This window comes from Rhinolophus sinicus, chromosome 13, assembly GCF_057876585.1.
Source record: "Rhinolophus sinicus isolate RSI-liver-muscle chromosome 13, RSI-T2T, whole genome shotgun sequence".
Classification (NCBI taxonomy): Eukaryota; Metazoa; Chordata; class Mammalia; order Chiroptera; family Rhinolophidae; genus Rhinolophus; species Rhinolophus sinicus.
The window spans coordinates 50,316,168-50,336,868 of NC_142513.1; the positions used below are offsets into that span (position 1 = coordinate 50,316,168).

At 40.3% G+C, this 20,701-nt stretch overlaps 1 protein-coding gene across 3 annotated transcripts in view; it reads left to right on the forward strand.

Annotated features, from left to right (window-relative positions):
* The window catches only part of TARS3 (threonyl-tRNA synthetase 3), a 31,700-nt gene extending 12,143 nt beyond the window's left edge, over positions 1-19,557 (forward strand). Inside the window, exons 7-19 of one of the 3 annotated variants that reach the window (XM_019726616.3) lie at positions 1,004-1,068; positions 2,777-2,855; positions 3,620-3,766; positions 4,830-4,928; positions 5,933-6,099; positions 7,746-7,908; positions 10,591-10,728; positions 12,096-12,173; positions 12,256-12,356; positions 14,692-14,796; positions 16,508-16,580; positions 17,335-17,449; positions 18,733-19,557. In XM_019726616.3, coding sequence (XP_019582175.3) covers positions 1,004-1,068; positions 2,777-2,855; positions 3,620-3,766; positions 4,830-4,928; positions 5,933-6,099; positions 7,746-7,908; positions 10,591-10,728; positions 12,096-12,173; positions 12,256-12,356; positions 14,692-14,796; positions 16,508-16,580; positions 17,335-17,449; positions 18,733-18,896 — 1,494 coding nt within the window. In that variant the 3' untranslated portion in view covers positions 18,897-19,557. Of the gene's footprint in view, positions 1-1,003; positions 1,069-2,776; positions 2,856-3,619; positions 3,767-4,829; positions 4,929-5,932; positions 6,100-7,745; positions 7,909-10,590; positions 10,729-12,095; positions 12,174-12,255; positions 12,357-14,691; positions 14,797-15,037; positions 15,178-16,507; positions 16,581-17,334; positions 17,450-18,732 lie in introns of those variants that run through there. The other 2 variants (XM_019726617.3, XM_019726618.3) reach the window with 2 other exon arrangements.
* The last annotated feature ends 1,144 nt before the right edge of the window (positions 19,558-20,701 follow it).

The following is a 20,701-nucleotide window of genomic DNA, read 5'->3' on the forward strand; positions in this document are numbered from 1 at the left end:
CATTGTGGTTTTGATCTACATCTCTAATAACTGACGATCTTGAGCATCTCTTCATGTGTTTATCAGCCATTTATTTGTATATCTTGCTTGGAGAAATGTCAAGCCCTTTTCCCAGTTTTGAAATGGGTTTTTGTTTTTTGTTGTTGGGTTATAGTTCTTTATATATTCTGGGTATTAATCCTGTATCAGGTATGTGACTTGCAGTTCTCTCCCATTCTGTGGGTTGAGAACTAAACTCAATCAAACCTTTGTAAAGAAAGATGATTTGATTTGAACTTATGCATATGCAACAGTTAAATCATGCAAATCTATTTGTTTTCTTTCTAACAACTACCTCTTCTAAGTTGTTACTATAAGGTTCCAGGCACCGTGCACCCGGGCACTGTGATAAGTAATGGAAGGAAAAGTAACTGTTGAGTGTTTAAATGTAACGATGTGATCATTTACTCTAAACTTTGTTTTTGTTTTTATACACAATAATGTAGCTGTGTGGACAGAATTTTATTTATTTCATGTAGCTAAAATTGGAATCTTCTAGAATAGTGCTGTCCAAGTAGAAATGTAATGTAATCCACAAATCTGAGCCATGGAGGTAATCTTAAATTTCCTGGTAGCCACATTTTGAAAGTACAAGAAAGGTGAAATTAATTTTTACCCAATAGTATCAAAATATCACTTCAACATGTCACCAACATAAACAACAATTAATGAGCTACCTTACACCCTTTTTTTTACATTAGGGCTCTGAAATCCAGTGTGCGGCAGCTGCAGCACATCTCTTTTCAGATTAGTTGCATTTCAAGTGCTCAGCAGCCACATGGCCTCGTGGCCTCATGGCCCCCGCCCGTACTGGACAGTCTCGCTTAGACTGCGAGCTCTTTGTCTCACCAGGGTCTCAGCACCTAGAACCTAGTGAACAGTTCAACGTTTGTTCCAAAAAGGAAAGTTTTTTTTCCACTTAAACGTTTTATGTAATGATTTGTAAATATATTTTTCTTTGCAGTACAATAAATTTAAATGCCGCATCCTGAATGAGAAGGTTATGACGCCCACTACCACAGTTTACAGGTAAAGTCACTTCTAAACACTGCTCAGTGGTGAACCTGAAGGTTTCAGCAGTAAAAGCAGTTTGTCTTTGGGTGGCCAGACCATTTGTGAATTTGCGTAGTTGACATACTACTTTAGTTAGGGACTCTGAAATGTTGTCACCGAAAGGACATTATTTTCTCATTTGTGTTTACCAGGATGGTCCTGAAACCCAAGTTTTGTTTTCTGGATATGTAACAGCATCTTCTCCCTGTGGGTTAGACTGTGCTTGCTTAGGGCCTTACGTTTTTGGGGGCCATTAGGGAAAGGGTTTCTGTTTCATCCTCCCACATTCTCGCTAAGGTGGCAACGGGAGCCATTATGGGCTGTCTCCTCACATAGCGGTTCTCTGCCTCTTGCCGTACTCATAGGAGAAAAGTGGCTTTTTTCTATGGGATTATTTAAAGATGAGAGTATTGATTAGTATTGAATACTAATTAAAGATTCATATTGATTATGCTAATTAGGCATTTCTTCCATCCCTCTGAGGGTCAATTTTCAATTTACAATCTCCGTCTTGGACAGAGAACAATATAAAGCCTGGTCATTCAAAGAAATGACATTTCATGTTTAAAGCTTTATCCTATGTTGATGAAAAGTCTGGTGCCCTTATGTATTTATAGTAATTGTTCATATTTTCAGCAGTGAACTTTAAAAAAATTTTAAATTGGTTGGATTAGTTAAGAAACAACTACTTTCTTTACTAAATTTTCCTTAAATTGGTTTATGTTAAGTAACTTTCCCTCTGACCTGTGTTCCTAGTATTTTGCCTCTGTTCATGTTTCTATACTTGCAGAGAAGGCCCGTGCTTAAGGTTTGGGGGTCCTTGTTCATTACAAGGACAAGGGAATCCCCAGCTATGGCCCTGTGTTTTGGTAGCGCTGTCATCGCTTAGCTACACTTTGCCCGAGATTTGCATTCTAAGTCAGTGCTGTGTTTTAGAAAACCCAAGAAACAATTACACATTTTACCATAAACCCAGAGGGCCTAAAAACAAACAAACAAAAAACCCTTGATGTTTATTTATCTTGTGAAAATATTTTATATTTTAGAGCAGTTTTAAGTTCACAGGAACATTCAGGGAAGGGTACAGAGATTTCCCTTATCCCCCTCCCCCACACATGCACAGCCTAACCCCCCACCCAACATCCCCCATCAGAGGGGTATGTTTGTTACAACTGATGAACCTGTAGTGACACGTCATCATCACCCAGAGTCCCCAATTGACGTTAGGGTTCACTCTTGGCGTTGTAGATTCTGTGGGTTTGGTGAAGTTTCTTTTTAAGGTAAGATATCAAGCTAATGCATTTTGTATCAATTTTATATGTTTTTTGTTTTGAAAATTAGTGTAGAGCAGGGAAATGGCTTTTTCATTTTTTAACAGTGGAAGGTTTTTAAGAGCCTTGGGAAAGGACAATGAAAGGTGGTGTCCAGTCTGCACTGTTTCTTTCAGAAGATTCTGTCGCTTTTGAATTTGAGCAAAGAGAAGACTGGCTCCTGAGACTGGATAAACTGCCTCTTTCCTTTGCCCTAAAGTAAAACTTAATTTAAATTGCCCCTCAATTAAAAATTGCCCAAGACATACAAATAAGTGAAATCCTTCGCTTAAAACATGTGAGAACACGGTTTACAATGAATGGTCCAAGATCCTCTAACTGTGTCTGGGCGCGTCTCAAATCTTTTACTATAGGTGCGGTTCACTGGTTGACCTTTGTGAAGGCCCCCACGTAAGACACACTGGGAAAATTAAAACCATAAAAATTTTCAAGGTAAGGATGTGTTGTTTTAAGATAGCAAACTTTAATTTGGCTATATAATTAGGAATTTCAGCCATACCTTTTATAATCTGAACATCACGCTATTTTAAAAAACACTTCATTATTTGATTGTTACATGGGCTTCTAAAAATTGTATAATTTTTTAGAATTTTGGTAATTAGGACATTATGTATAGCTTTTAGTTATCATTGAACCTTACTGTGTTACAATGCATTTCTTTTTCGTATGATTCTTTAAGACATTTTGTGCATACTGTGGCTTTCTTATGTGAGCAAAAACATTTATCTGTGTGAAGACTATGTACAGAAAAGAAAAAAACAAAAGGGGTCATGCGGGTGTGATGGAGAAGCTCTGGGAACCCAGAGGCCTGGAGCCGACCGCACTCCCAGCCCTCAGGCCTTGGCTTTCTCACAGGTGCATGAACGCTTGGTGACAGGACTGTACTTAGCCATCAGCCCGTGGATCAACAAGGGTGACCTTGACTTCCTACATCTTCTTCCTCTGCTGCTCCCCTCATGGTGATCACAGCTGCTGCTTTCATTCCCAGAATCCACTGCAGACTCTTTACATAGTTTACTGATTAATTTAGGCCAGGAAGCTTTAGTGAGAACCAATTTAAGATTCCAGCACTACAAAACAGTCACCTTTCAATAAGCTATGTTGATGCATAGTGGAAAAGCGTAGGCATGTTTAAGGCTGATTTTACTTATAACCCAATTTTGGATATGTTTACCAAAATCATGTGTGATGTTTAGAATTCCTCAAAATATTGGGAGGGCAACCCTGAAATGGAAACACTGCAGAGAATCTATGGGATATCCTTTCCTGATAACAAGATGATGAGAAACTGGGAAAAGCTCCAACAGGAAGCCAAGAAGCGAGATCACAGGAAAATCGGGAAGGTAGGCTGCACGCGCCAATCACTATTGGGATGAGAGCGTTCCTTTGTGGCTTATGATTATGTCTCATAAAACTACGTTTGATGTGGGGAGCCATGGTTACAGGTGACTCTAAGCTTTACAGAATGGCTCGTTTTATGCTACCTGAGCAGCTTACAAGCTTAAGCTCCCCCCAGGTGCAGGCAGAGACAATTGCCTCAGGGGGAGGAAACAGGTAGCATAAACCGAGCCATTCTGTAAAGCTTAGAGTCACCTGTAACCATGGCTCCCCACAGTTTGAAAAATAATGTTTCTTCTTTTCTCCTCTTTTCTACTTTGCTGGCACTCATAGTTTACTGTTGAGTTCTTTCATGCTAATACCCCAATGTCTAACCTCTTTTCTTCCTGTAACCTTTATAAGATTTTAAAAATTATACCCTTCTCTGATATTTATCATGATATAAAAATAGTGTGTTTAAAAACTTGTATATCCTTTGATTACATACTTTGTATTTGGGAAGCGGAGCAGAAGGAAAGAATGAGATTTGAAAGCAGGTAGGCCTGGGTTTTAATCTAGTCCTGCCACTTACGAGCTATGTTATATGTTGGGCCCAGCATTCCTTTATGGTAGGTACTCCATGTCGCATTTCTGGCTGGGTAGCTGTGCAGGGCTGACGTGAGGGCAGACGCTGGACGATGGTGGCCACGTGAGGCAGGCTGTCAGCGTGTGACAGCCATGATACTGACCACCATCACGTCAAGCCCATGCAGCAGTGACTAGCTCCAATCTTTTTGTCATGTTGTCTGCTCACGGGATCCATTCTTCATGGTGCCAAATGAGGAATTAACAGTAAAGCAGAGGTGAAATCAAAGCTAAGTTCCAAGCTAAGCGACCATAAACATGAATTGTGATTTTCCATGTGCTGTTGCATCCACTTAGATACAAATATTGAGGGACTTTGGAATGTCAGTTATTAGAAGGTGAAAATGACAAGTGAGTGGGTGTGTTACCCCTGGCAGATCACATGTGTGCAGTAAATAATAATCAACACCAGTGAATTTGAAATGCAGTATTGTTTTACTCTAGGATCAAGAACTTTTCTTTTTCCATGATCTGAGTCCTGGAAGCTGTTTTTTTCTTCCCAGAGGAGCCTTCATTTATAACACACTTATGGATTTCATACGAGTAAGTTAATTTTTAAAATATTCTTATTCAACTCCATCTTACATTTTACTATTTTCTCTCAGTAAAATGGTCAAGCATTTCCATTAATTTTATTTTGGTAATACTAAGAATTTTGAACCTGAACAAAAAATAGTGGATTGTGCCTTCTACTAAAAGCATTGAGATAATTTGTATTTTCCCTAAATTAAATGCATTCTTGGATTTTATGAAATGCTTCTGTCATGCATGTAAGTTTCTAGAGCACGTACAGTACAAAGATAAGCGTTAGCCCAAGTGTCGAACATCCTATTGAGAATCTAAGGAACACCAAAGATCACAAAATTGATATTTTGAGGAAAAAAGCAGTTGAAATAAAAATAAGAACTTTGATAGAAATCAAGACTTTTTACTTGTTCCCAAAGATTGAATTAGGGAAGCTGTTAGTAGGGAGGGAGGGAGGGAGAGAAGCCGGCTCATAACCTAATAGACACCAATTACTTAAAAGTGTTATGGATTAAAATTCTCAACTTCATTTCTATTTAAAACTGAATCCATCAAAACTGTAAATTAACATGCAACATGGCATTCAGACTCATTGAGTTATAAAATTAGTCAACCTCTTAAGTAATAGCAAAAACCTGCTGTTTATCTAGAATGTAGAAGGATTTTGGAGTTGGCAATTACACAAAGTTTATATTTATAAACTTTGTATATATATATATATATATATATATATATATATATATATATAATTTCAATTACTAATTTTTCAAAGAATTAAGACATTATATGGTATATACTGTTGTATACTATAAAATAAATATACTTAATGTGAAAATTGCACTGAGCGTACATTAATCTTTGTTTCATGATCCAGAAAATACCACACCTAAAACAGGGTCCATTAATCAGGAATTAATATAAGACATAATCTCAAGTTAAAAAATTCTTGCTCACACCATCACTTTGCACAGCTTTGTGATATGTCAGAGACGATTGTAACTCTCAGCGCATTTATCTTAAAGGAGGAATATCACCGTCGGAATTTCATGGAGGTGCTCTCTCCCAACGTGTACAATAGCAAACTCTGGGAAGCCTCGGGCCACTGGCAGCATTACAGCGAGAATATGTTTACCTTTGACATTGAGAAGGACACTTTTGCCCTGAAACCCATGAATTGTCCAGGGCACTGGTGAGTATTGGAAGTCAAGCAGATCTTTGCAGAAGAGCACAGGGCAGCCTTCATCACAATTAGCTTTTACTGTTGTTATAGGTTTACTTCTTGGAGTTAAGCGGTTCCTTTAATTTGGAAAGTGTTGGTTACTCGTCATCTTTACCAAGTTATTTCATTCTGGAGAATGAATTTACTATTTAAATATGTTCGATCTTTGGCAGGTGTGGAATGTTAGCTGGAAGCCATTTAATTTTTTATTCTTCGTAGACATACGTATACATTTTATAAATGATTATACTTGTCTTCATAATAATAATAAACTTCAAATATATCTGTTTACGGAACATTTCATTCTTATGTATTGTTCGGGTTGATTGTAACAAGACCAGTGACGTCATAATGAATGGGCTACTTGGATATCTTGGAATCAAGGAAACTTTTCCTCCAACATTTCAACATCTTTGAAATTGGGATACATCGATAATTGGGGGCATCCCAGCATTCTGTCACAATTTATTTAATAGGTTATTTTCTTCCTTAGTGTTACATAAAACAATGATACACATTACAATCAATATTGTCTTAGACTCCATGAGAGAGTGTAATTATCAGAAAGTCTGTATGCAAATTCAACCTTGTGACACAAGCAGGTTTTACAACTGGAAATGAACAGACTCAATTCTTTATGAAATATGTCCCAACGATGGTAGTTTTGTATCATCAACATACTTAATTTCAAGTACATTGACCTTGGAAGGAAACTACTAAAACAAGCCTGTGAATATTGAAGAAAGCTCTTTGCCCTTTTCAGTAAAGACTGAAAGAAGTTTGGCTTTATGATGACTGCGTGTAAACAAGACATACTGACCTTTAACTTTGAGACAACTGGCGTGTAAATGTTCTGTCACCTCTCTTTGTAAACAGAAGGTGGAGGCTAATCCAGACTCATGTTAACAACTTCTTAACTCACTTTCCCATTAAGGTCCATTTGAAGCTGTAGCCGTTGGTTTCAACTATAATTTTACGAAAGGCTGAGTGAGAATAGAGAATGTAATTTTGTATTTTCATGCCTCAGAATAAGAAAGCAAGCTCTCAGTGGCTTATTGGTGATGGGATGTGGGGGCCAGGAGTGCTCTCTGGAACAGGGGTCATTTATTCAACAGAGAACATTAACTGAGTGCTTACAGTGCTTGGTGCTAGGAATACAGAGGTGACTGAGACACAGTCGATTTCCTTGGAGCAGAGTGAGGTCGGAACAGATGTATAGAAAGTCATTTATAAAAAAGGGAGCCCAATGTCCAAACAGAAGCATGTTGTAGGTATTCTGGGAGCCTGTCTGGGGAAGTGCCAGGAGGGCTTCACATAAGAAGTAGGCTTTGAAGTGAATTGTAAATAGTAAGTGGAAATTCGCTGGGTGAGTGGGAACAGGGACCAGCGTTGCTGGAAGAGATAACAGGCAGAGTTCTTTCTCAGAGTGCTGTAGTGATGTAAATTCAAGTTTCAGTAATTCATAGGAGAAGAAACTTTTTTTTAAAAGTGGTGATCTGAGAACCAGAATAAGGTGTTTACAAATCTTGAGGCTTAATTCTAATTTATTAATGTTTAGATAATTACTTAATCTTTCGATGCTAAGTAAAAGCTGTGTGTGACTGCATCTTTTCTAGTCTAATGTTTGCCCATCGTCCACGATCCTGGAGGGAAATGCCTATTAGATTTGCTGATTTTGGAGTTCTTCATAGAAATGAACTGTCGGGCACTTTAAGTGGCTTGACCCAAGTTAGACGCTTCCAGCAGGATGACGCTCACATCTTCTGCACAGTGGAGCAGGTAAAGGATAAAACAGTAAGAGCGTGGTCAGCACAAACTCAGTGTGTGCCTCAGACGTGTCTCTCAGTTTTTCAGAGTCACTGTACTCATGTAAGATATTTGGTCCAGTCGCGGAGGTCTCACATTTTGTAATTCTCTAATTTGGGTCATAAATCAGTAATCTCTTGACATGAAATTTATGTATTTTTCTTACAAGCTTCTTCAGTTTTTTTATAAATACATTAAGTTTAATGTTTGAGGGGATTCAGTAGAACTTTGGATGTTTTTGTTTTTCAGTGTTGGCTAGAATTTAGAGTTTACTTTTTGCAAGTTTTCATGTTAATTCAAACTAAAATTGTCATGCGAAGGACCTAATTGACATTTATGGAACGTTCCAACCAATAATAGCAGAAAACACATTCTTTGAAAGTGCACAGAGGGCATTGACCAAGACAGACAATATTCTGGCAGCTTTATTTGAAATAGCCAAGATACATAAAACAAGCCTCAGTAGTTGAAAAGGCTTCAGTTCATATAAAGTGTGTCTTCTGGCCACAGTGGAATTAAAGTGGAAATAAAACACAGAAAGTTGTCTGGAAAATCCCCAAATATTTGGAAAGTAAATGACGCATTTCTAAACAACCCAAGTGTCAGAGAATAAACCAAAAGGAAAATTAGAAAATGTTATATACGAAATGAAATAGAAAGGAAATACAACACATCAAAATTTATGGGATGCCATTACAATGGCACTTAGAGGGACATTTTTAGCACTGTGTTCCTACATTAGAAAAGAAGAATGGTTCCAAATCAGTAACCTCAGCTTCCACTTAATAAACTAAAAAAAACACAGAGCAAATTACATTAGAAGTGAGCAGAAAAAAATATAACAACAGGTCAGAAATAATGAAATAGAAAAAAGAAAAACAATACAAATACAAAACCTACTGAGCAAAACTCCCCACCTGGGAGAATGGTCAGAATTAAAAGGACTGACGATAATATCTGTTGAGGATATGGACGAATTTGGAAATCTCATACACTGGTCATGGGGATGGAAAATGGTACAATGACTAGAAAACAGTTTGTCCGTTTCTTGAAAAAGCAGAACACACCCTCCCATATGACCCAGTGGTCTCGCTGCTGTGTTTTTTTTCCCAAGAGAAAAAGAAAGCACATGCCCATAGAAACTCTCGTACGCAAGTGTTCACAGCTGCTTTATTTGAAATAGCCAAGATACAGAAACAACCCCAATGCCCAGTAATCGATGAATGTATAAAGTGTGCTGTGTCCATACAGTGGAAAACTACTCAGCCATAGAAAGGAATGGGCTATTGATACAACAACACGGATATATCTCCGAATAATTATAGTCAGTGAAAGAAGCCAAAGAGCATGTGATGTACGATTCCACTGAGAAAAATTCTATAAAATTCAGACTAATCCATAGTGACAGTTACAGGTCCTTGGCTGTCCCCTTTCTCCTAAGTGTCTCTATGTTTGCTGGCCCCATCCCATTTGCATTTATTTGTTCTCTCCGCCCACCAGCACCCTCTCAGCTTCAGGGCCCTTCTCCCTGTACTCTGGCTTTGGTTAGGCTCTGGACTCAGCCCCATCTCCCCTGCATCTCAGGCCTCCCTCTGAGCTCCGGCCGTCAATCAGACAGGGCCTGTTGGATGCGTCTGCTTGGCCATCACACGCTCCTTCACACGGCCATGTCCAAACTCAACCCCCTCTTCTGCTTCCCACACCGCTTCGTCCTCCTGGGCCCGCACGAGCGTCCTCTCCACTGCCCAGGCCACGGACCCAGGTGTCCTGCACTTTTCACTCCTCATGTCCAGTTAATCACAAGCCCTACTGATAGCTTTCCCTAAACATATAATTAATTCCTGAGTAATTTCCTTCCTTCTCAAATTGCCAGCATCCATCACAGTGCTTACTTACCACATGGGTAATTACTACCAGTTAGTAAACGGAAGGATAGATACACTGCAAATGCATCACACTCTCTGCATTCCCGAGGCTTCTCTCAGGTTCAGGCCACCATCATTTCACTCCTGAAATTCCATCAAATGGGCCTCTCTTTCAGTCTCGCCAATCCACTTCCCATACTTCAAAAGAACAAATTGGATTGGTTAGTCTGCTAAACACACCCCTTCATTGGGTTTCCACTGCTCTCAGGCTAAAAAGCGCAGACTTGACTCTGGCTTTGAAGGCACTTCATTTTCTCTGGCCCCACTTGCCTCTGGCCCACTCACCTGCCACCTTCCCCTCTGTGAGCTCCCTGTGGCCCCCCATCCTAGCCTGCTCCCCTGCACTCTGGGCCTTCACTCAGTATTTGCTCTGCTCCCAGAGAGCTCCTGCCCTCCCTCTGCATGGAGGACCCTCCCCTGTCCTCCCCTGCAGCTTGGCTTTCACTTTCTCGGGGCGACGACGCCTTTCCCCCTTCTGGGCCGCAGTGTTCACAGTGAGGTGGCCCTGACCCTGCACTGGGCAGGGGTCCTCAGGCAGCCTGGGCAGCCCATGCACACCTGGTGCCATTCCCTGACTATCCAAGTAAGGAATAGATGAACGGCCAGTATCCCTCCGTGTACCCACCATGAAAACATGCTTTAGTTCCATGACATGAACTATTTTAGAAAAAGGCCATACATGGATTTAATTGGTGTTCCATTTAAAATATTTCATTTGCTCTACTTTCAGATTGAAGAAGAAATAAAGGGGTGTTTGCAGTTTTTGCAGTCTGTTTACTCCACATTTGGCTTCTCCTTTCAGTTGAATTTGTCAACAAGGCCTGAAAACTTCTTAGGAGAGATTGAGACGTGGGATGAAGCGGAAAGGGTAGGTAGGAACAAAGAGCTCACCTTCATTTTCTTGAGTACAAACCACCCGCGTGACCGTAGTCACCTTGTGTGAAGATTCAGTGCTTTGCAGCGCAAATTTTAAATTGGAAGTTCTGGAATAAATATGTCGCTTGTAGAATGTAGTTATCCAGTTTTCTTCACAAGAATAATAACAATACCGTACATTGTTTCACACTTTAAAGTTTGTATCAGGTTTTCGTTTATACTCTGGTCAGTGCCAGTCCCTAGTAATGAATGTCATAAGGGGTTTTTTTGTTTTGTTTTGTCATACGTTTTTAAAGAAACCCTCTGGCTCCTCCTTCAGCGGCTCTGGTCTGTCATCTACCGCTGGAACCACTATAAACCCTCGGCCCCTTGGAAACACATTAATATCACTGCCCGCTCTCTTGCTTCCCACCTTCCCCGAGGTGCAAGGAGCCCTAAAGATCCCGAAGGACATCACAGCCCTGCCCCCCCAATCCCAAGCTCACTGATGTGTCTGGAGCCCAGCACGTGCACCCCAAGTGCTGTTGCCAGCCAGAGACTTGGTTTATGGGGGGGGGGGGGGGGCAGCAAGGAATAAAGGACATCTTGATTTCTCCTTCATGGGGCCAGGTGGATCCAAGGTCATGTCCCGTGCAGTGCAGCAGCTCGGGCTGCCCTCACGTCCTGCCATGCCTCACACACACGAGAGTGCTCGTAGCCTTGGCCGCTCCTATCGGGCTTTCCTATCCCCGTGTCCCCAGAGGCCAGTGAGGAGCAGTGACCTCTGCTGTCTGCTTTCCCCTCAAACCTGGCCTTTGTTTGGCTTTTTAATTCCCTGGGAGGCCCCCAGATTCTTTCCATCCCTTAGTTACCTGCAGGGCCTCATTTCCCTGCAAACACATCCCAGCGTCTCTTCTTTCAGAAATGAATGAAGGGAGGAGGGTGGCCTCCCAGCCTGTGAAGTGCGCCCGTGGGCGTGGCCTTCCCTGGGCCTACTAGAAGAGAAGCTGAGCTTGGAACTCGCACCAGGAGATAGATGCTGACATGTGGGAGAGGCAGAGGGACCTGCGTTGGCACCAGGGCTGAAGCCTCCCTGCCCCGCCAAGTGCTTACCTGGAATTCACTGGAACTATTTAGTGAATTATCATTTTCCCCCAAATACAAAGGGTGTGTTTCCTGAGAGCAAGTGCCGTCTTGATCATCTTTACATAGTTGTTGGTCAGTGGTTTACTGACTGTAAAAGACGCACAACAAATATATGTTGGGCTAAAATAGAACATAACCAGAGTTATAAGAACTTACCGTTTTGAGACGATGACAGAAAAATCAAATGTTCAATGCAGTGGAAATTTTCAATGTTCTCGTCTTTAAAAAATACAGCAATTGCAGAACAGCTTGATGGAATTTGGAAAACCATGGAAGATGAACCCAGGGGATGGAGCATTTTATGGTCCTAAAGTAAGTAGACCATATGCTTCACAAAGAGTAAAATTTTAAAGAAAAGTAAAAACTGGCTAAGCAAACATCATTTAATTTACAGATTGATATAAAAATAAAGGATGCAATTGGCAGATACCACCAGTGTGCTACAATCCAGCTGGACTTTCAACTGCCTGTTAGATTTAATCTTACGTATGTTAGGTGAGTGACTGAATATGGTAAGTAATATAGTACTGATGTCCTAATTATTCCTCACTGTTGAATTTTGAGAGTTCTTTATATATTCTAGACATAAGCCCTTTGATGGATACATGATTTGCAAATATTTTTCCTAGTCTGCAGCTTGTTTCTTTTTCATTTTTTAAAATGTATTAACCTTCCCTTTCATCTTGAGATTTTAATTTCAATGATATTGAATTTATACATTTTTTTTTCCCTTTATGGTCATGCTTTTGGTATCATGTCTACAAACTCTTTGCCTAAGCACAGGCCATGATGATTTCTCCAACGCTTTTCTAAGTATTAAGTTTTACACTTAGATCTAAGGTCCATTTTCAGTTAATTTTTGTGTAAGATGTGAAGTTTAGGCCAGAGCTTGTTGTTTGTATCTAGAGGCCTAATTATTCTAACATCATTTGTTGTAAAGAACATTCTTTCTCCATCGACTTGCCTTTGTATCTTTATCAAAAATCAATTGGATTTATTTATGTGAGTCTATTTCTAGATTTTCAATTCTGTTCCACTGATCTTGGTCAGTACCATCCTGTTTTGATTATTACAGCTTTATAGCAAGTCTTAAAATTGGGTGATATGAATTCTTTGTTCTTTTTCAGAATTATTTTGGTATTCTAATTCTTTTGCTTTAAATAAATCTACAAAATAATCGTGGTGGGAACTGGATTTCATTGAATCTAGAGATCAGTTTGGATGATTTTACTTCTTAATTATATTGAGTCTTCCAATCCATTAACTTCTTGATTTCTTTCATCAGTTTTTATGGATTTTAGCATACAAGTGTTGCACATGTCTTGTTAAACTTATACCTAAGTATTTCATTTGGGGGAGACAATTGTAAATAGTATTCTTAATTTGACATGTATATGTTCATTGCTCGTCTTGAGAAATACAACTGAGTTTTGTATGTTAACCTTGTATTCTGAGACTGCTGAACTTACTAGTTCTAGGAGGGTTGTTTTTTTTCTTGTAGAATTTTGGGGATTTTTCTATGTAGACAATCATGCCATCTGCAATAGGGATGGTTTAACCCCTTTTCTCTTGTCTGTATGCCTTCTCTTGCCTTATGGCACTGCCTGGAACTTCCGGTGCTAGAGGGGTGAGAGTGATGTGCTTACCTTATTCCAGATCTTAGGAGGAAAGCAGACAGTTGTTTCACCTTGAAGTGCAATGTTGGCCATTGGTCTTTGTAAATGCTGTTTATTGAGTTGAGGAAGTTCCCCTCTAGTGCTAGATTTCTGAGCGTTTTTTAAATTATGAATGGGTGTTGAATTTTGTCAATTTTTTTTACTGTATCAATTGATATGAGCACATGACTTTTCTTCTTTAGCCTGTTCATACAGTGGATTACATTGATTTAGAATATTTAACCAGCCTTGCATTGCTGGAATAAATCCCACTTGCCCATGGTGTATCACTGTTTTTATATGTGCTGGATTCAATCTCCTAATAGTTTGTTGAGAACTTTCGCATGTATATTCATGTGGGATATTGCTCTGTAGTTTTCTTTTCTTGTACTGCCTTTGACTGGTTTTAGTATCTGGGTGATGCTGGCCTCATAAACTGAGCTGGGAAGGGGTCCATCTTCCATTTTCTGGAAGGGACTGGTGTTATTGGTGTAGGAGTATCTACACCAATATTCCATATTATTTGGAATTCTTCTGTAGGAAGATTAGCCTCTTCTCCATTTGTTTATTTATTCAATCATTTATTTGTATCTGTATAGACTTGTAAAATTTACTTTATACTTTGGGTTATAATAAAATACATTTTAGAGTTCGCCTTGCCCAAATCGTGCCACCCTTTGCCATTGGCAGCTCTTTTGTGTTGGCTCTTATGTCCCTTTGACATGCTGTATCCTTTCTCTTTCTTTATTTAAAAAAAGTTTTAGCACTTCTTTGCTCACTGGTGTTGGCACTACAAGATGCTGCAGGCTCGTTTGTGTTTTCCCTTACCCAACTTTTGAACCAGCCATTTTTCCAATGAGAAACAAAATTTTTAGAACTGAAAAATACAATAAAAACAGTATTGGAGAATGATACATAGAAATCAAGATCTGGGTCCTGGTGAGACTTCCCTTGCTTTTTCCTAGATAATGTATTTCATTTCCCTTTGATTTATAAAAGATGATATAATTAGGAAAAAACTATTTTGAATAAAGAGCATATTTTATGCTTAAAGATTTACAAGGAATGCATTGTTTTACATAGTTTAGGAAAATATCTTTTAAATATAAGGTAAGAAGATAAAGTTATTACTGAATCTTCAGAAAACACTTAAATGTGGAATTTTCATTTTTCAGTAAGGATGGGGATGATAAGAAGAACCCTGTGATCATTCATCGAGCCATTTTGGGGTCAGTGGAAAGGATGATAGCGATTCTCTCAGAAAACTACGGAGGGAAATGGTAAGTGATATGGAAAAGAAAAGCCGTATGTCTATTAGTCTTAAAAATCACGTCTAAAAGATAACATTATTATGAAAAACTTGGTGGCTTCTGCAAGTATCCATACAGCAACAAAAATTCTTGTTGCATCTACCAGATCAGAAAACAAAAAGCAAACAGAGGCGGAGTGGCATGACCCTGTATCATTTACCTTTCTGGGAACTCAGGAGAGTTGTAGAGTTACCTTCTCACCTATTTCAAGCCCTTTGCAGATCTAGTCGCCGTCCGGAAAACATGGCTCGCACTCCCAGGGGAGCACCTCTTACCACACTGCCATCCCTCCTTCAACCCATGTTGTTGACCTCATAAGCCACCCTCCGACCATTGACTTAGGAGGAAAACTAAGGTAAACGATTGTAAACCTGGCTCAGAGTGGCGCTGAACGATACGCTGGCCCAAATCCAGAGAGGATGGCGACTGTAGCACAGCCCGATTTAGGGCTGAAGAGGAAGCAAATGCCCTCCAGGGCAGGGTTGTGAGCTGCCCCTCTCGTGGTCCTCTTTGCCTGGAAGGAGAAATGGCCCAAGGAATGGAGTGACACTGAGGCACGGGCTCTGGTTATTGTTTTGGCCACAAGGCCAGAACCTTAGAAGTAGTTAGATTGGGAAATAGATGACAAGCACCCTTGAGGGAGAGGAGTGTGCATGATGGCTCAGAAAGGGTCTTGAAGGTGAGATGCCCACCCAGAGGCTCCCTGTGGAGGTTTCAGTATTGAGATACAAGAGGACCCACTCTGTTGTTGTCATCAGCTTCCTTCTCCCCCGAAGTGAGTGTCAGTGGCCACTGGAGGACACGCAAGAGTCCAGCACCATGGACCTCCCCAAGTCCCATCTGCTAGGCCTCTTCTGCAGACTCAATCTGCCATCACGGTGATCGGTCCTGGGCCCTCATATGACACCATAACCCAGGGAACAGCCAGTTCTCTTGTGGCAGATTGATGACATTGGATCCCGTTCATCATCCGGGGCCAATGACTGTTCACTAGAAGACAAACCTGCTCTTCGGGCCTGCTGCGTCTGCCAGCAGCACCACAGAGACACTTACTGAGCCGTCGTCCCTGTCACAAGCAGTACCTCTAAGCATAGAAGTAACTTTTTAGCAAAAGATTAGGGCACTGAGCTGACATGTGGGTTTCACGAGTATGATTCAGGGACATTCAGCCCTTCCATTCATCCCTCAACCTGCTCTACCCCCCCCCCCCTTTCCTATCAAAATCCCCAATTTCCCCTTTTGTCTTTTCTACTGCCTTTAACTCTTTTTTAAAAAATTAAAATTTATTGGGGTGACAATGGTTAGTAAACTTACACAGATTTCAGGTGTACAGTTCTGTAATACACCACCCAGAGTCAGTTCTCCTTCCATCACCCTATATTTGACACCCTTCACCCTCAGCTACCACCCCCCTCCCTCCTTACCCTCTGGTCACCACTAAACTGTTGTCTGTGTCTATGATATTTTGTTTATTTATTTGTTTGTCTTGTTCCTTTGTTGCTTTCAGTTTTATATCCCACATATCATGCCTTTTAACTCTTAATGTAGTTTCTTTTATTTCCAGAACACTCTACTGACTCTGCTCTTTTGTAAACTCTTACTTTAAAAAAAATCTTTGGGTATTTGTTTAATCGTGGAATAAATGGTCATTTTGAAAATACGTATGGTTTATATATTTTAGGCCTCTCTGGCTTTCTCCTCGTCAAGTAATGGTCATCCCTATGGAGCCAACTGATGAAAAATATGCACTTCAGGTAAAATCAGAGACACTTAAAGTACATAATAGTCTTTGCATGTAGTCTGTGAAGGTCATTGACTTGGAAGGTTATTTATGCCTTAAAATCCTGCATAACTGATACATTCATTTAGCAACCTGTGCTTTCAGTGATTGGGAGTTAACGCCCACTCATGCCTGCACAGCTGGATCAAAACTGCTATTTCTTAATGTGTTTGGGAAATTGGTGTTTTAAAATATCTCTTTAAGTTATTCTTTCCCACGTGGCTCTATTAGGGTAGCATACTTTCTTATAGTATCTGTTGCTGTGTCACAAAGTACCCCAACACTTAGCAGCTTAAAACACCAGACATTTATTATGTCTGTTTCTGCAGGTCAGAATCAGGGAGCAGCTTGGCTGGGTGGTTCTGGCTCAGGGAGTCTGAGGAGGCTGCAGTCAAGTGCCAGTGCCCAGGCTGCAGCCCTTGGGCTCACTCACATCTTCAGAGGCCTCCTGGCCTCACCACACACACTTCGCAGAGGTGGCCTGAATGTCCTCCCAACATGGCAGTGGGTTTCCCCAGAGGGAGTGATCCGAAAGAGATGGAAGCTGCAGGTTTTCCCTCAGGTCAGAAGTGACATGCCATCACTCCTGCCCTTCTGTGGTCACACAGACCAAGCAAGTACAGCGTGGAGGGACCGACACAAGGGGGTGAATCCTAGGCAGCAGGGACGCTGTGGGGCGTCTGGCTGCTCTACGTAATGCAGTAACAACGTGTTTCTTTTTCTTGTAGGTATCCAGTGAATTTTTTGAAGAAGGATTCATGACCGATGTTGATTTAGATCATAATTTCACACTAAATCGGAAAATACGAAATGCGCTACTGGCTCAGTATAATTTTATTTTGGGTAACTTAAATTCATATGTAGTTTCCTAAATGCTTATCTTTTTTCACTTTAATTCTAAAAGACAAAATGAAGACTGGTATAACTAACTGATTATACCATACCGGTTTGACTGTTGAGTACTTATCCACAAAGGAGAGTCTGGTGTCCCTGGGAGGGCCGTTCCTATGCACTCTTCGTTATTTGCTGGCAGAAGATGTATAAATTTTTACATGAACCCTGTGGCATAGTTAATACTAGGAAGAATTAGTATCTCAAACCAACAGTGGAAAAAAATGTGAAAATCATCTCACCAGTAGAAGTGTCATGGATCTAAAATCGTCTCCTTTGCTTTTCTGGTTTATTAGAAAACTTTAGGATTAAAATTCATGAGTGGAAAAGATCGCAAATTTAAGGTGCTCAAAAAGAAAAGAATTAAGTGAAAAAATTAAAATGTCCTTGAGGCTCATAAATAATTAGATGCAGAATCTAAAATTTTGACTTGAAAAAATGAAAATGAGGAGAAACTGATACTAATATACTCACAGGCATGATATTATCTCCCAATCAGCTGGGAGATTCTGTAGAAGGCAAAATAAACATGCACAGTTGTCCTATCAACCATTTGTCATCAGCAGTGTTTGACTCTGTTAGGTACGGTGATGTTTCAGTTGGCCTTCTTGTGGTGACAGAAATTTCAGACAGAATTTTTTGGAAGAGCATTGGAGTGTTCATGGGAGGTAGAATTATTAATAAATAGCCAAACCATTAGAAGAGTATCCGGAATGAGGAATTCAGCCCTTACCAGGACTATTTCTTTCCATTTCTGGCCCCCGTTTTGCTCTGATTCTTTATGCTTCTCTCGAACATTTGCTTTATTCCCCTTACTTGCTGACCAGTTTCTTCCTTTCACATGGCAAGAAACATGGCTGCAGGTTCCTATATAATTTTACACTATGGATCACTAGAAAGAACGAATTTTTTTACCTACATTCCAGAAAATTCTGTTTGGCTGGTTGGGCACAGGTCTGGTGCCCATCCCTCAATGTATCAGGGGGTAGAGTCGGGGGTAAGAGCTCCATGCTCCCATTTGTACCCCAAGAACATAATAGGTGTTCTCTCAAGTGAACAAGAGAGATGAGATTAGAAGTCATTCCTTCTCTCAAGAAATTTCCTGTCAGGATGACCTAATGGTCATTAGCTTGATATTTAGTGATTAATACCAAAGAACAACTAATAAGATATATGGGTCATTCGTTTAATATTTAGTAAATCGTTGAGTTAAAATTTCCCTTTCTTTTCTACAGTGGTTGGAGAGAACGAAAAAACAAATAAGGCTGTAAACGTTCGAACAAGAGACAACAAAATTTATGGAGAGTTTTCAGTCACTTCTGTCATTGATACATTGAAGAATCTCAAGATATTACGTACACTAAATGCTGAGGACAAGTTTTTAAGTTCTTTCTCATAGTCCCTTCTATGTAACCTTGTTTTGACCCCTAAAAATGCATTTTTCTAACGTTAAAACTTCTTTTGAGAACTTTGGACCCACTGACAGGTCCCCTGATGGGTGTAGCGAGAAAGGAGACAATGAATGAGTAGCTGATATGTACAAGAGTTAAACTTTGTGATATGTCTGAAGACAAAAAGAGGACAAGCTTGGGAAACTTAAGTTTCCAAATGTCTTGAGAGACTTAAATGGGAAAATGTTATTCATTGAAAGAGGGAAATACTAGAAAATGAGAATTGTTAGATATTACTGCTAAGATTTGTAATTTTGAAAAGATGGGTTTCAAATATAAGTCTGCAAAGCTTTTTGGAATATGGCAGAAAATCTTATTTTCTAATAACATTATGCTCTCAGTTGTTTTTATGGTTGTTTTACTAAAGCTCACACTGAAACTTTATGTCCAAAATTGGAATCATTACTTAACCTGTTTTAACTAACCAACAACCACAAGAGAAGCTAATACTAAATATTGGATTATTGACAAAGGACTCTGAACTCAAATTCAGTATTGTGCAATCTACTATTGTTTGCCTTGTAGGTTAAGAGTTGCTATTTCAATGCTTCTAATTGACAACTGAGTTTTGTTCTTCTTTAGAAAAAATAAATTTCCAAATAAAATGCATCACAGTGTTTCCAGTGTTTCAGCTATGGATTTACACCACAGTAATCTGCTCCCCTAAAGTTAAATTACTTTTTTGGTGGGATGACATTCCACTGGTTTATATATTCAAATAGATTTCTGATTTTAACAAAGAGGAATACCTTACTGCTCAGAACAGAATTAAAATGGCTTTATGCCAATAGAATTTAGCTACCCATTAAGAAACATTTTTTGAGTGTTTGTTTGGCTAGGTGCTGTGGAATTCAAAATAAATTGAAGACATGCTCTCAACACTCTTTCCTGAACACGTGGTAAACAAAACAGTATTACGTATCAGACCTGTACAGTGCTATAAGATTTGAATTGGGTGATATAGTTTTTAAGTTGATATTTGTTGAGGCCAGGCACTATTTGTTGTATTTTTTTTCATTCACCAAACGTGCTAGTGAGGGAGTCAGGAGTCAGATGCCCCCACAATGATCTTGTGACAGGTGGGTAGGGAGAGGGAAGCATGTCAACAGCTTAGAACAAAGTCTGCTGCGGTAGAAATAGGTGCAGATTGCCATGTGAGCACGCAGGGAGCCTGTGGCCTGGGGTGCATCTCCCCACGGCTGGCCTCCCAGGAGGGGCCCATGCTTTGGACCCTCCTTTCACATCCAGTGCTCTCATCCCAGTGCCTGGGGACCTGAAAACCTGCTGGTTATGTCCAGCCTCTCCAAGTCTTACAGGAATTTCCTGGACGTAACGCGTGCCATTGCGGAGCTGGCGAGTGGTGGAACCAAGGGCAGGTTGCGGAGATGCTAGCTGGGCACAGACCGGGCCACCTGGCACACCTGCGAGTCACTTCCCATACAGTTTGGGCCACAGTTTCACCTGTAAATAAGTACCTTTCTAGTATGAAATGAAATGTAATGTCATCAAGACTTTTGCACAGTACCTAGCACACAGTAGGGGTTTTTCTCTCTAAGCGTAGGTACATAGCCAGCCACATATAAAAAGGTGCCCAACTTCTCAAATTTGCCCGACTGCTTCCAGTCACGTGTGCATTTGGGTCCCCGTGACCTTCCTCGGTCTCTAGCCGTGGAAGGAGAAGTGAGCGCCGCGTCCCAGGGTATGAGCTGTGTCTGGGAACCAAGCAACCTCCCAATGTCGCAGAGATCCCAGC